The following is a 16,567-nucleotide window of genomic DNA, read 5'->3' on the forward strand; positions in this document are numbered from 1 at the left end:
ATCCCCCCACCAGACATCCACCACCAGGTGAACAGATAAACAAACTGTGGTCTATCCATACGGTGGAACGTTATCTGGCCTTGAAAAGGAAGTTCTGACATAGGCTGCAACGTGCAGGAGCCTTGAGGACATTACGCTGACTGAACTAAGGCAGTCACAAAAGGGCAAACAAACAACACCATAGGATTCCACTTCTCAGAGGTGCCCAGAGCAGTAACATCCATAGAGACAGAGAGCAGAACGGTGGTTGTCAGGGGCTGGGGGGAGGAGGGGATGGGATGTAGTGTTTAGTGGGTACGAAGCTTCAGTTAGGAAGATGAAGTTCTGGAGATGGATGGGGCTGGTGGCCGCACCACAATGTGAATCTACTTTCTGCCACTGAGCTGTACACTTACAAATGGTTAAAAGAATATACTTTATGTTATATATATTTTACCATACATGCACACACACACACACACAAAGAAACATCTCAGCATTCAAAGTCTGGTCCACAGTGGCACCCAAATAAATGTCTGCTGATTCTTCCACATTCTGCCATCTCCACAGGTACCCTCAGCTCTTGCCCTTTCCTGAATGCCTCTTAGCTGCTTGTGTTTGCCAGAAAACTTGTGCTTGTCCCGGGCACACATCACGGCTTCCCCACAAGAGACCCTGACAACTCTGAAGCTAAACAGTTTGCCCTCCCCTTCCCCCCAACCCCTTCATACCTTCACACCTCAGCTCTTAATCAATACCCATCCCATTCTCCACTAAAGTAGTAGAAAGAGCCTAGAACATCAGTTCTCCATTCCTCTCCAGCTCTATGGGAAGAAACTAGGTAAAGCGCTTGATCCCACATCTAGCACCCAACAGGTGTTCCATACGCATCCACCGTCTTCTCCATGAGGATTCCCAAGGGGCCAAAAATAAGAAGCAACTACTAGAGCAGGAAGTGGTTAGAGCAGGGGTGGTACGGGGTGTGGGGAGGACGATGCAGGGCATGGACACCTACAGAAGTAAGACAGACTCTGTAGGGATCCAGCAAAGCCACAGCGGTAGGGCTGGTGAGGAGAGATGAGCAGTTAGAACTTGTAACTGGTGCCCGAGGACGAGATCCAGGGTCCACCTTGCCCACCTTGCTTTCCCAACAAGTTAAAGAAAGAGAGGAATCACTCTGGCCTTGTAGGTAAAGCTGCAGGTAAAGAGTGAGTACCAGGTGCTGTGAGAGCCCTATACTCCCCAAGGCAGTAACACACAGGACCCATGTTCAGTCCAGTTGAGCTCAGTTGAATAGTGTCCCCCCAGAATTCTTGTCCACCCAGAACTTCAGAATGTGACCTTACTTGGAAACAGGATCTTTACAGATGTACTAAGATGTACACTGGATTAGGTGTGACTAGTATCCTTACAAGAGGTCAGGACACACAGGAAGACAGTCGTGGGACAACAGAGTCACTGACTGGAGTGATGCAGCTACAAGCTAAGGAAGGCCATGGATTGTGAGCGACCCAGGAGCTAAGAGAGAGGCTGGAACAGACCCTGCCTCAGAGCCTCCAAGAGGAACCACCCCAAAGACACCTTGACTTCAGACCTCTGGACCCCTTAACTGTGAGAGAATACATTTCTGCTGTGTTAAACCACCAGTTTGTGGTCATTTTTCACAGCAGCCCTCTGAGGTGAATACAGCTAGCTCCCACGAACCCCTCACAAAGCGCCCTTTACTGTGTTGGAGGGAGGGGCACCAGCGTTCGATGGGGGAGAGAGAACCTGAATGTAAACTTCTGGCGGTGGATACCTGGCCTAGAACCATTTTGTTGGGAGGCAGGGCAGGGCCCTCTGTTGTCAAGGGTGCCAACCAGTTACAGAAATCCCCCCACCGCCTACCCAAGACCAGTGTTTCAAGCTGGGGGTACTGGGAGACTTTCCACTGGGAATGAAAGCCTGACCTGGGCCTTCCAACAGCTATTCAGTTTTTGGTTTTGTTTTACTTTTCCACATAACCTCTCTTCCATCCAAAAGTCAGCACAGCCCCAGGCAGACTGCTTGGTCCTTCCCACAGGGCTACCGGACATAAAGTATCTCTGAACGTTCTGAATCCTCAGCCACTCACAAAGATCAAGGCTTTCCAGATCACTCTGAGCTCAATGGGACCTTTCCTGAGGGAAAGGTCTACAGCACTCTGCTTGACTCTCTCCTGCAACACTCCACATCTGTCGTGTTGCACAGACATGTGTGTGCTCACCTCACCTACCCCCACCATATTGTGAGCAGGGTCCAGATCTTCCCCGCTTAGGCTTGGCACGCAGAAGCCTCACAACTGAGTGCATGAATGAGGGAATGAGTGAGTCCAGTAACCACCTTCCTAACCTCCCTTCACAGTCAAGGTAGGGAGCTGGGAGCTCATGAAGCATTTGCCTGGGGAACAGCTTATGGGATTTTCCCAGCTTGCTCTGGCGGGAGGGGGTTATTCTTCTCCTTTCCCAAGCCTTCTACCACAGCTTCTCTCCCACTCTAAGGCTTCTCCTCACACACTCTCCCACACTTTGGGAACCCAGGTCAGTGGAAGCAGCGTCCACCTGATAAATGCCCTAGCAGTCATTCCCCCGTGCATTACTTGAAGAACCCCAAGGTTGCTGTGCCTGGCCCCTTGCCGGGCCCTATTTCCAGAGCTGGATCACGAGGGCAGGGGCCTGCCACCCTACCCCAACAGGCTCCTTACCGTACATCTTGCCCTCATCCGAGAGGATGATTTTGCGGCGGCCGCAAGGCGGGTAGATGGCCAGGGCCTCCTGGAAGCTCTGCTCGATGTCCGGACTCCATACACCCTCCGCATCATTGTCGATGGGCTTGTCCAATGCCTGGCTGCCCCCAGAGACGTTGCTCCCCTCAGGGGAGTTAGGAGGGCTCCACTCGTTGGAGGTAATGGTGCCGGCCTTGCCCTCCAAGGCTCCGCTTGGAGGAGCGCCCGTTGGACCTGTTTAGGCAGAAACCTCCGCTTCGGTGGAAGAACACATGTCCGTGGGATGGGGCACCCAGGGGAGTGCCAAGCCCCAGGATCAGTTGCCCTTCCTTGCTTGGCCACCCACAGCACAGGAGCTCAGAGGGAATAAGGCCAGTGACCCAGGGGATAAGGAATGAACTGAAAGATCTGGGAGCATCAAGAGACCTGGAATCTGGGGCAGGTCATGTCCCCTCTGCAGACCTAAGCTTCCCACCCTGTTAAGTGAGCACAAACATCCCAGGCACCTGGGATGACCTGACAGATACAGGGAGGTTGGAACTCAGAACTAAATCTCAATCTTCAGCAAAAAGAATACTGACAAAATATGGCAAGACTGTCTGTCTGCCTAAACCCTAGGTTAAAAAGACAGTCTTAACCCATACTGCAGAAAATTCCCAAAGATAAAATCTTGCTAAAGAGCTTCTCAAAATCTAAAATTACAACATAGAAGAAAGAGGAAACAATCTACCATGATCAAGATTCAATAGAATTAGAGCCAAGAACTAGAGATAACTGAACTATCAGATAAAAACTATTATATAATGGTATTTCAAATAATTATCGACTTAAACAAGGAATTGGAAACATGAGAAAGAATTAGACACAATCAAAAAACACAAAGCAGACTGGAAAAAGAACCAAATAAATATTTTAGTCACTGAAGTTAAAACTAAATCGTTTGGGGCACCTGGATGGCTCAGTTGATTAATTGTCCTGCTACGGCTCAGGTCATGGTCTCACAGTTCGTAAGTTCAAGCCCCGTGTCGGGCTCTGTGCTGACAGCTCAGAGCCTGGATCCTGCTTTGGATTCTGTGCACCCCGCCCCCCTTCCCCACTCATGTCTGTCTCACTCTGTCTCTCAAAAATAAATAAATGTTAAAAAATATATATTAAAAAAACTCAATGGTTTAACTGAGATTAACAGCACATTAGATACAGCCAGAGAAAGAAGAACCTGGAAAAAATATCTTAAGATATTACTGAGAAATGTATTTTTGTAATGATGATAAAGAGCAAAGGAGAACAAAATAAGGCACTTCAACATACCTCCAATTAGCATTCCAGAAAGAGAGAATACAGAAAGTGAAGTAGAACAACATTTGAAAAGATAATGGCAAGGAAATTTTTCAGAAATAATGAAATACATGAATCCTCCAATTAAGGAACCATACTGAATCCTAACCAGGATAAATTAAAATAAAATAAACACATACTGTAAGGACACTGCAGAATACCAAAAACAAAGACTAGGTCTTAAAAGCATCCAGAGTGAAAAAAGACAAATCACCTACAAAGGAAGGACTATGATATTAATTGTATATACAGATAGTGGACTTCTCAACAGTAGCACAGGAGGACCCAAGATAAAGTCTCTAAACTGTTGACAGAAAAATAACTGTTAACCCAGAATTAAAAGCCCAACCAAAATATCATTTGAGAGTAAACATTTTAAAAAAAAAAAGCATTTTTAGACAAAGATGGAGAGAATTTACTACTAACAGACCCTCACTTAAAAAAAAAAAAAAAAACAGTAAAGGAGGTATTTTTTTAAAGGGAGCTTCTAGGAAAAGAAGGCATGACACACATGGAAGAGGTGAGCAAAGTTATGGTAAAATAAAAATGAATCTAAACAATATTAACTATATAAAAACAATAACAACAATGATGGTGGCTACGTTTGGTCATGCAATACACACACGTGTATATATGTACATGCAAGAAAAACCATGTTTCTGAACCATACATTCTGAAGATGCATCTGCTAAAACTCCAGACCCAGTCACAATAAAAAATACTTATTAGCAAACTCTATAAACAAGGAAACTTCCTTAAATGTGACAAATGGCACCTTCCAAAACCCTACTGTGATGTTGTGATTTATAATAAGAAATGTGTATCTGGTCTTTGTCCCAGTTTCTAGCACAGAGTTCCTAAAACCCCTGGAATTTCCAAAGAGATGAGAACGATAAAGGTGTCTTATTATGTGAATGTGGTGACTTTTGGAATGCATCTATCTAAGGATGAAGGCTGGTGGTCAGGAGAACTAACCATGTAATTAGAGGGTTGGAACCTTCAGTCCCACACCACCACCCCTTTTGCAAAGTACAGGGAAGGGAAAGGGACTAGAGGTTGTATTAATTGCCAATGGCCAATAATTTAATCAATTGTGCCTATGTAATGAAGCCTCCATAAAAACAAAAAAGGAGGGGCTTCCGAGAGTTTCTGAGTTGGTGAACACATGGAGATTTGGGGAGAATGGCACACACTTGTAGAGGTTATGGAAGTTCTATGCCTTCCCCCCGACCTTGCCCTATGTATCTGTTTCACTTGACTCTTCCTGAGTTACATATTTTTTGTAATAAACCAGTAATCTAGTAAGTAAAGTGTTTCTCTGAATTCTATGAGCCACTCTAGCAAATCAGTTGAACTCAAGGAGGGGTTACTAGAACTTCCAATGTATAACCAGTGATAACCTGGGCTTGCCACTGGTATCTGGGGTTGGGGGGGGCAGTCTTATGAGATAAGCCATTAACCTGTGGGATATGATGCTACCTCCAGGTAGACAGTGTCAGAATTGGATTGTAGGACACCCAACTGGTGCTAGAGACTTGTTGATTAGTGTAGGAACGTCCTCACCCCCCAACCCCACTCACACACACGCACATTGGAACTGGTAACCAGAACTTTAATGTGCACAACACTTACTGATTAAACACTAGAAGCATTACCTTAAATTCAGAAATAAGGTATCACTTTCAACATTTATACTCACACTGTACTAGAGTCCTAGCCAACACAGTAGGACAAGACAGATCTCAAGATTGGAAAAAAGGAAGTAAACTGTCATTATTATAAGGAATTACAATAGAAGACTGAAGGGATTTCACAAATTACAATTACATTCTTTGATACCAGAAGTAAGATGGCATATCTTACTAATTTCTAAAAATATTCCGTCTAGAGGGGAGTCTGGGTGGCTCAGTCAGTTAAGCGTCTGACTTTGGCTCAGGTCATGATCTCACAGTTCATGAGTTCAGGCCCCACATGGGGCTCTGTGCTGACAGCCTGCTTTGGATTCTGTGTATGTCTCGCTCTCTGCCCCTCCCCAGCTTGCACTCTGTCTCTCTCTCTCTCTCTCTCTCTCAAAAATAATTTTAAAAATTTTTTAAGAAAAATAAATAAATATTCCATTTAGAAACCAAAGTCGTAATTTACCTACTGATAAATCTAACAATAGGTGAGACAAAGGAAATCATAATGGTTTTGAAAGACATAAAATACCTAAATAAATGGAGAGGAAAATTGTGCTCCTGGATGGGAAAATATCATAAAGATGTTGAATCTTTACCAAAAAAATAATTTCAATGAAATTATGATTAAAAATTCCACAAGGTCTCAGGGCACCTGGGTGGCTCAGTCAGTTGAGCATCCGACTTCAGCTCAGGTCATGATCTCACAACTCGTGGGTTCAAGCCCCGTGTCGGGCTCTGTACTGACAGCTCAGAAGCAGAGGCTTGCTTCGGATTCTGTGTCTCCCTCTCTCTTTACCCCTCCCCGCTTGTACTCTGCCTCTCTCTCTCTCTCTCAAAAGGAAATAAAACATTAAAAAAAAAAAAAATTCCACAAGGTCTTCCACAAAACTTAACAAGCTGATCTCAAAATACATGGAAGAACAAAGACCATTCTCAAGTTGTCTTAACTCACTGTCTTCACCCTTCCTTTCTTCTCTTTGGTCTCATATTTTGCCAGACCCATTCCCTACATGTTTTCCTCAGGGTTCTGACCTGACCTCTCCTTTCAAAACCTGATACATACCCTCCTGGGGGATCCCCACTCACAGCTTACATTCCCACTGTATATTTTTGATTCCCAAATCTGTACGTCCTTCCTGAGTTTGGGCATATATGGCAACTGCTTACCAGGCAGCCCTAATCAGCCTTCTCTGAAGCTCCTCAAACTCAACATGTCCAAAACCAAATTTTCAGCTTGCCAGTGAGTCCTGGTCCTCCCCCTCCTCCTCTGTGTCTCTCAAGAAATGACACCGCCATCCACCCAGAGGCCAGAAATCTAAGAATGTATTGACTTTTCCCTCTTATCTCCATAAATAATTAACAACCACATCCTATCTATCTCCTAAAAGTCTTCTTGAAGCCACATCTCTTTCTATCTCAAGCCCTAATCCAAGCTTCCGCTAGTGCTCACCTGGATGACTGTGCCAACCCCATGTAGACTCCATAATCTGTCACTGCAGCCACAGTGATTTTTCTACAATACAAATCTGATCATGTGATTCCTCTACTTAAAATCTTTCAATGGCTTTCCCATAATCTTACATAAAATGATATGTTCCACAATAGGATTTTATAAGGCCCTTCATCAACTGATTCCTGCTCTCCTGCCATACCTTCCATGCACCTACATGGTCCTCTATACTCTCTTCTTTGCACCCGGCCCTAACCCCCACACTCAATTAACATAATAAGCTCTTTATACCTGGAAGGGCTGCCTGCAGCCTTCCTCCCCATCCCTCCCTCACCTAACTCCTACGCATCTTTAAGGTCCAGCGAAAATGTCATTTCCTCTGGGAGGATGACCCAGACCTCAAGTCTGGATTAGGCACCCACCTCTGAGTTCCAACAGGTCCCCGTGCTTTACATATCTGACCCCTCCATCTCCCATGAATGATCGGCCTCCCCCATACGTCAGACTCCACGAGGGTGGGGATGGTTGTCTTTCTCTAAGTCCTCAGCACACTGCACAATGCGGAGAACAAAAGAATGAATAAATGAGTAGATATTTGCTAAGTGTTTTTTGTGAAGTAATGATTTCCCTGTGGGGAAAATGAACTGTTCTGTGTTTAGTGTCAGGAAACCAAAAAAATATCAGTAAATGTCCGGACTTTGGCACACCACGGGGAGAGCTTCAGTTGTAGGTTAATTCCTTTGGGATTTATTTTGGAGGTTTGTAAAATGAAAGTGTGATGTCTGGGCATCAAGAGACTGGTTCTAGTTCCAGTGTTATAAGCAACCGTGTGACCATTGTCAAATTCGTCCATTTCGTAGATTGGGATCTAAGGTCCTTTCTGTCCTACAGTGCCTGTGGCTCACATTCGCTGCCCAGGTCCTCCACTTCTTCTGGGACCGCTCCTACCATGCAGACTTTCACCTGTGGCTTTGCTCAGAGAAGGCTGGAGAACTGACCTGCCATGGAGAGATATCCCATATGCTGGTCAACAAGATCTGATGTTAACTAGCATGGGGCATGACGTAGAGTCAGTGCTCAGTAAGAGCTATATTAATTGTCACCATCATTATCTAAGCTACAAATAATGCCTCACGTGGAAGGTCTAAAGTCCTAAATGGACCTAACAGATACATATACCTTCAGCTAGTATTGATTAATGTTAATAAATAAATAATATTAATACTTAAAGTCTTGTATGTCCTAGCTTCAGCCTGGATTCTCTTCTGGGACCTGGCACTAAACCCAAATGGTTACCCCAAGCCAGATGGAGGGTGCTATGAAGTCCAGAAAGGAGAGAAGGAAAGGAGGGAGGCCCAATCTCCCTGATACTACATAAACCTTTCTGAGGAGTAGAGACCGGGGTCTCTGGGCCCTCTTTCACCACAGCTGAGCTAGACCAGCCAGGTGAAGTAAGCACGTTCAGCCCCTGTATTAGTTGGGCCCAGGGCAGCCCAGTGGACCACCAGACCTGGGGAAAACCAGAGAGTCCTGTCAGATACTGCCCCACAAGTGAGGTTTCTGAGGACCTGCACTTTGTGTTCCCAAGATTGGGTCCATCCCAGGGGAAGCAAGGCAGGGGGTCACCCAAGGCCCCAAGCCCTGGGATTTGTGACTGAAATGGAGTTGCTCCCAGCCCTGTGTGGCCCTGCTGCCCCCAGGCCATAGCTCTCACTGGCTGGCCTCTCCCAGCCTCACCGCCCACGGCCCCAGGCCTGGCAGCTGCCTTCCCTCACCAGGCAAACCTCCCACACAGCCTAGGCCCTGCAGCTAGTAGAATGGAGGGTAAGCCAACACCAGTCCAGAGAAGGAGCCCCACTCCCCCTCCTTCCCCAAACCCTCCACAATGACCCCATGGGCCTGCCAGGACGAGAGCAGGAGGGGAGGACAGATGGCACAGTTATGCCTGGGCCATGTGCCATGAACAGAGGAATAAAAATAATCCTTGGCTTAGCTTCCAGGGCCTGGCCTGGAGGCCTCTGGTTCTGCCCCCAGCCCCACCCAAAAGCCCACCAGATGGCCCACCCAATGCCAGCTCCAGGCCCAAACAACACTCAGCTCCACCCTAGGGGCCATAGATGCCAGTTACTCAGGAATTTTCAGGAGAATTAGAACTCACAGGCTTTTATTAAGATCTTTTTAATAATGAGAAGAATAAACTCCCCAAAAACACTTTCAGGAGAAGAAGGGGATCAGGATCCCCAGGTTATAAATGGAGAAACGAAGCCTCAGGGAGGGCAAATGGCTTGCCCTGAGAAAGTTGAAGAACCAGACCTCATCCCCTTTGGTCCTGTCCCCTGCCTGCTCCAGGGCCATATCCTCAATCAAAATCTCCATCTCCTGCTCAAAAGCCCACCCCTTCAGTACCCTTCCATGGCCATCAGGGACCACTAAGCTCTACCCTTCTCCCCCTAGCCTGCAGAACCCCCAAGATGCAACTCAACACGGGACAGTGCCTGATCTGTGTTCACCTACTTCCCACTGGTCTGTGAGCTACCTGAGCACATAATTATTTCTTATACATTAGCACCTCCCCCAACTCTCCTGGCTCAGTGTTGGGAATTTAGATAGATGTCACCCTACTTTAGGTAGTACCAGTTATCCCACTGATTCCCTTTCCTCAGTCAAGAACAAATCTCCCACTCGTTTCCTTTTATCATAGTATCTCTAACTTGTTGAGGGTCAATGCATGTTATAACCTTCTCCCTGTGCTCCCGACCCCAAATCGGAAGTGATGGAGACTGAAACTCAAAGTTTATGACACTTGCCTGGTATCATCCAGAGTAAAGGAGAGACAATTCAGAGGGGCCCTGAGTTCCCTGCCCAATTATGAGGGTAGAAACGGTTCTCTCTGCCCCTTGTCTCCCGACTCAGATTCCAAGAGCTCTGGGATCCAGGCTAAAGGCTCCAGCTCCATCAGGGTCCTCATGACCCGTGGGCCCTGACATCCAGCACACCTGCTACTCTGATGCTCTCCTGGGGCCCCTGGAAAGAATGGCCACCTTTATCCCAATGACTCTTTAAATAAGCTGAAAGGAAAGAGAAAATGGGATTTCCTTCCAGGAGAACCATCCCATCTCCCACTATATGAGTCTCAGAAGTATAAAGTTAGAGGAAGCAGAGGGAGCTGCTAAAGTAGTTAGCAGCTTCTGCCTCAATCTGAGAGCATGAGACCTTCTTCAGGCTGGTGGGCTTATCTGCAAGGCTTGGTAACCAAGGCCAGTGGAGTTATGTCTCTGAACCTCAGGTGCTTTGTTCAACCCACCATAGTTGTGGTTATAGAACATCTACGTTGGATGCAGTGTGGATCCTTTGTATCAATACATTTCAGAGCAGAGACAAGAATGAGCCCTCCCATCATTACGTTGGCTATTCCCACTGGACTAGACTCTGGAGACTGGGCCCAACTGTACGAGTGCCAAACAGTGCTACACACACTGAACCACAAGTACAAAACGCAGAGCTCTGTGCAAGCTCCCTGATTTGGGGGGTTGCAGTAGATCTCTAAGTCTTCACTGCCCTGACCTCATTTCTTAGTAAGAACAGGAAGGGAAATCAGGAACAGCGGATGCCAGACTCATCCCCACTCTCCCCTCCAGCCCCCTTGGTCTCCTCAGCAACTCCTGAACCCCAAGTTTACTCACAATGACTTCCTGCTTAGGGTGGGCCTCCTTCCTGACACCAGTCCATTAACAACCATCTGCTGAGGGTAGGAGAAGTGGGGGGAGGTGGTTCAACTACAAGCTGAATAAGGTCTGAGGATCTACTGTAGAACAGGGTGACTACTGCGGATAACACTGTATCGTATCATCGAAAATTGCTGAGAATACAGCTTAAATGTTCTCACCAAAAAGAAAGACATGAGGTGACAGATGTGATAATTAAGCAGATGAGGGGGGATCCTTTCACAATGTGTATAAATATGAGGTCACCACAATGCACACTTAACATATCTTACAATTTTAAGTCACTTATACCTCAACAAAGGTGAATTTTTTAAAAAGAAAAATACATTTTTTAAAAACCACCTGCGTACCTATTTTGCGGACTCAACTCTGGAGAAATGGGTTCGGGCCCTCAGGGAACTTAGATGGGGGAGGGAGGCTGAGTGCTACAGAGGGTGAGTGGCTTCGGAGGAATCAGGTACAAGGCACACAGCTCAAGCCAGGGCCTGCATCGGCCCCGGGCTCCACCCACAAAGTAGTTCAGGTCCGAACTACTCACTGGGCCTCCTCAGAGGTCTCTGTCCTGATTCTAGTTGATGTCTTCTTTACCAGTCGGCGATGTCTGAGGAGCAGGGCAAATTTACAGCCCCCAAGGTGCCTAGAAGACTGGCTGCTTAGTTGTAACTGCAGAGGCTGAGAGATGGAAGAAGAGAGAACCCAGCCTCCAGGCAGGGCTAGGCCATAGCGGGGAGGCCCACTTCCCCAACACACAGTGCTGCCTCCTCCCCTAGTGCACGGCCCCCATGCACTGGGCAGATGAACTGCAGGACAGGTTCAGGTGGCCCAACACTCGTGGCAGAGAGGGCGAGCAGTCAAGGAAGCACCGGGATACTGAGGGACTGACATTCTGCTCACCGAAGAGAGAACTAGTTTCATATTAAGACTAGAAGGTACCATTTTTACATACCCATTCTGTGCCTGGCACGGGGCTAAGCACTTGACTATAATATCTCCTCCAATCCTCCCAACCCCCCTTTGAGGAGGCTAGTACCGCTCATTTCAGATGATGATGCCGGGGCCCCCCAGGTGCAGTGCTATGCCCAAACCCCAAAGCTCCAAGTGGCAAGGCTCAGTCCCTTCCCCTCAGCAAACTGCCTCTTGCCCACTGCAATGCTGCTTGAACCTCTTTGCCAACAGTTCTGTGAACAACAGGATGCTGATTCTACACCATGCGGGATTTAAGTTAGTTGTAAAGCGTAACAGGGACAGGTACCAGCTCCAGGACTGACCAGGTAAGGGGAGCTGGAGGCATACGGACCCCACAGCCCCCACAGCCTCTGGCAAAGGTCCCAGGTGGGAGATGCAGGCATCCCAAGGTTTGTGTGTGTGACAAAAACCCCAAAAGAGAAAGTTGCCCTCCATCTTACAGATACAGGGACTAAGGCCCTACGAGGTAAAACAACTTGCCAAAAGGCCCCATGGCTCATTAAAACCGGGACTAGAACCAAGCCTCAGCCCCATGCTTTCTTGCCACGCAAGTAAAACTGCCATGCCCATCATCTGGATGCCTCTCAAAGAGGAGAGAAAGTTGGTTCCTAGGAAGGAGGGCAGCAGGTGACCCACATGTGGATAAGCAGGTTCCCCAGCCAAAAAGATCGTTCCCTCCTATTTTCATGCCCAACAGCTCCCCATAAGGGATTTAGTCCTTTGAGTCTTTCATTCATTCATTTAAAACTATATATTGAACAACTACTATATGCCAGGCCTTGAGTACAAGGTCACAACTGACATGGTCCTGCTCTCAACATCCTTCAGCCTAGTGGGTGCAGGGGCCCAGAGTTCCCTGTGAAGCTCCTGATTATTCACAGAACATTCACAAATTCTGTATTGCAAATCCACCTACCTACTAAAATCTATAACTCCTACATCAATACTTGCAGCGCTTCTGTGGTTATTTGGAGAAATGTACACACTCTGCACAGCCAAAAATGTGAGTTACCATCATACACACTCCCACCTGAGGTTGACCAAGGCTGTATCTGCTTTCTGGCTCCAGCTCTCACAGTGTACACAAGTGTCCTTTTCACCGTCTATTCAGTGCCACTTTTTTCACAATTTTATGCTTTTTGTTACTGATTTCGCAGTTTAAAATGGCCCCAAGAGCAGTGCTGCAGCGCTGGCTAGCGTTCCTATGTACAAGAAGGCTGCCGTGTGCCCTACGGAGAAGACATGTGAGTCTGATAAGCTTCGTTCAGGTTGACTAATAATGCTGTTGGCTGTGACTTCAATGGTAGTAAATTGGTAACATATATTTTTTTATTGTTTATTTATTTTTGAGAAAGACAGCATGAGCAGGAGAGGGGCAGAAAGAGAGGGACACACAGAATCTGAAGCAGGCTCCAGCTCTGAGCTGTCAGTACAGAGCCCGACACCAGGCTCAAACTCACGAACCGTGAGATCATGACCTGGGCTAAAGTCAGACACTTAACTGACTGAGCCACCCAGGCATCCCAAATCAGTGACACATATTCAATAAGGTGTCTTTGAACAGAAACACACATAAAACAAGGGTTATGAAATTCATCAGTTGAAAACATTGCACTAGATGCTCATAGGGACCTAATAAGAATCAGGTGTACCCAAGGAGGGTAACAGATTAAACAATTATAGATGAGTATCTTAGGGGGTGGGGATAGGATTTTAGTAGATGCTGAGCTCAAGGCCTTGGGAATACCACATCTAGTGGAGACAGAAACATCAAAAGGTAGAAACCACCCAAATGAGCATCAAAAGACAAAGGGACAAACAAAATGTGGCATATCTATACAATGGAATATTATTCAGCCTAAAAACAGGAATGAAGTACTGACACAGGCTACAACATGGATGAACCCTGACATTATGTTAAGTCAAATAAGTCAGTCACAGAATGACAATTCTATGCTTCCACTGATTTTACAGCAATCCTTTTAAGCGCACCAGGAGACAGAAGGGAAAAAGATGAGGACAGAGAAGGGGATCAGGAGACACTTCAGGAGACGTGGGCCTAAAATATAGGAAACACAGGAAAAGGGCCTAGTTATAGCTAGAAATGAAAGAGACAAAGACAGCAGTGTTTGGGTCATGGGTGGGGAGTCCCTGCGGATGAAAAGGAGAAGGAACAGAAGAGGAGAAAACAATCCAGTGGAGAAATGGGCCTACATGGCCTGAACTGAGCCATATACTCAGCTGAAAAAAACTGGCCCCAATGTGACTTTAGAAGGCTGGCCAGGGCTTACTGGATGTCCGAAGTAATACATACATATAATAATATTTTTATCATAAAAATAATAAAACTGCACAAAACCTGGGTGTCCCAATTGCACCCCAGGAGGAGCCTCCCTAGCTCTAAGGAGTTCCTCTTCCTCTGCTGACACACACAAGGCCCTGGGGAAAGCATGACACAAGCCTGGTCCACTGTGAGCAGCTTCAGAGTGGTACAAGCTGAATGAAAATCCTACCAGCTGTGCAGCCGATCAGGAACTTCTTTAACCTCCCCAAAGCTTCTGTTTCCTGATCTCTCAAACAGGGATGAGAAGACTGGCCTGGCAGAGATGAAGGACTGAGACATAACAGGTAAAGAAGCTGAAACACAGCACACTGTGTGTGAACCACCACCACCCTCACTGACCTTTCAGTGTGAAGGTCACTGATCACACCTTGTTCCCTGACAGGACAGGAGTGGGAGAGGTGAGAAAAAGGACAAAGGAGGACCCCACCACCCCAGCAGTGTAAGCATGCATCGGAAGGAACCAGTCACTGAGAGCCAACCCACCAGGCCAGGAGAGGGGTGCCTGCTTGGGCTCTGGAGTCAGAGGCCCGGCTCAGATCCTGGCTGGGCCTTGAGCAGGCTACTCAACCTCTCTGAGTCCGTCCCCCTGAATACATGCCAGAGTTAATAATGTCATCTTCTCATGGGACTGTTGTGAGGATTAAGTTCAATTGTATCCACAATGGGCAGGCACAGAAGCTGCTCTCAACAGGGCTCCTCAAACATTCGGGGTTCTTGGCAGGATGGTGGAGGGGGACAAGAACCAGGGAGAAGGAATTTTCTCTGGGACACAGTGAACAGGAGAGAAGCAGGAGGAATGAGGGGTACAAGAAGAGGTAAGGGTGAAGAGGGAGCAGGTCGGTGGGAGGAGCCTCAACAGGGAGGGGCAGCGGTAAATATACGGATGTAGCCCCAAGCCATCAGCCCCATTGGGCAGCACAGAGTCTGTGCTCAGAACCCTCAACCTCAGGAGGGGCAAGCAGGGTAAATGAGAACACGGATCCAGCTTCCCAGGAACTCAACCTGGGACACTGCCCCATCCATCCCTTCCAAGCAGCCAGGAACGTGGGTGTCTATGGACCTGGCCCTAACACATCCACGAAGTGGATGGAAGCAAGTGGGTGTCCACGGCCCTCCACTCCCCACCCCACTCCACCCCAGCTCTGGCCCCACAGCCACTAAAGAGTCTGGTGATGCGGTGATGGGGCTTTCGGTCCCCGCAACAGTGCCTGCACAGAAGGCCCCCCGCCAAACAGGTCTCGAAGGAAGGTAAACCAACCTCGCTCCGAGCTCAGCCTTGCCACAGATTCGCTTCCCCTATCTGGACCTCGGTGTCCCCACTCACACAAAGAAAAGGTGGGGAAAGAAAGCGGAATATCATTCAGCGATAAAAAGAAATGAACTATCAAGTGACTAAAAGACATGGAGGAACCTTAAAGGCATATTGCTAAGCAAAAGCCAATCTGAAAAGGCTACACACATACTGCATGATCACAACCACAGGACATTCTGGAAAAGGCAACACTGAGGGATATGCGGAGCACTGAAGTTTTTAGGGCAGTGAAACTCTTCTGTAGAATTCTATAATAGTGGAGAGAGGACATTCACCTGTCAAAACCCAGAGAAAGCACAACACAAACAGTGAGCCCCAATGTAAACTATGGACTTGATTTAATAATAACATATCAGTACCGGTTCATCAACTTAAAAAATATGTTGCACCAGGGCAAGATGTCAATAATAGGAGTAAGTAGGCAAGAAGGGAAGAAACTGTACTTTCTGCTCAATTTTTCTGTAATCCCGAAAACTGCTCAAAAAAAAAAAAAAAAAATACAGGGGCGCCTGGGTGTCTCAGTCGGTTGAGCATCCGACTCTTGGTTTCAGTTCATGTTATGATCTTGTCGTTGGCAAGTTCAAGCTCCGCACTGGGCTCTGTGCTGACAGCATGGAGCCTGCTTGGGATTCTCTCTCTCTGCCCCTCCCCTACTCTCTCTCTCTCTCTCTCAAAATAAATAAATAAACTTAAAAAAATTTTTAAATAATAATAATAATACTAATAAAGGAATGGGAGAGGTTAGGCTATTAATTTATTTTTTATTGTTTTCAGTATATTTATTTGAGAGAGAGAACGAACAAGCAGAAGTGGGGCACACAGAGAGAGAAAGGGAGAGAGAGAATCCCAAGCAGGCTCTGCACTGTCAGCGCGGAGCCTGACACAGGGCTCAAACTCTCACAAACCATAAGATCATGACCTGAGCCAAAATTGAGTCGGACCCTTAACCAACTGAGCCACCCAAGCACCCCCCCCCCTTTTTTTTTTAAGATAAGGAGAGTAAGGCTTGCATTTTTTTCTCCTTGGGGCCTTTC

At 47.0% G+C, this 16,567-nt stretch overlaps 1 protein-coding gene across 6 annotated transcripts in view; it reads right to left on the bottom strand.

Annotated features, from left to right (window-relative positions):
• Positions 1–16,567, bottom strand: part of TEAD4 (TEA domain transcription factor 4) — a 68,530-nt gene that overhangs the window by 37,638 nt on the left and 14,325 nt on the right. For 4 of the 6 annotated variants that reach the window (XM_019464837.2, XM_019464836.2, XM_019464834.2 and 1 more), the window contains exon 2: positions 2,702–2,956. In XM_019464837.2, the coding sequence (XP_019320382.1) occupies positions 2,702–2,956 (255 nt within the window). Of the gene's footprint in view, positions 1–2,701; positions 2,957–7,608; positions 7,738–16,567 lie in introns of all 6 variants that reach the window. The other 2 variants (XM_053894997.1, XM_019464835.2) reach the window with 1 other exon arrangement.

This window comes from Panthera pardus, unplaced genomic scaffold (genome assembly GCF_024362965.1).
Source record: "Panthera pardus isolate Hobbes unplaced genomic scaffold, ASM2436296v1 HiC_scaffold_6, whole genome shotgun sequence".
Classification (NCBI taxonomy): Eukaryota; Metazoa; Chordata; class Mammalia; order Carnivora; family Felidae; genus Panthera; species Panthera pardus.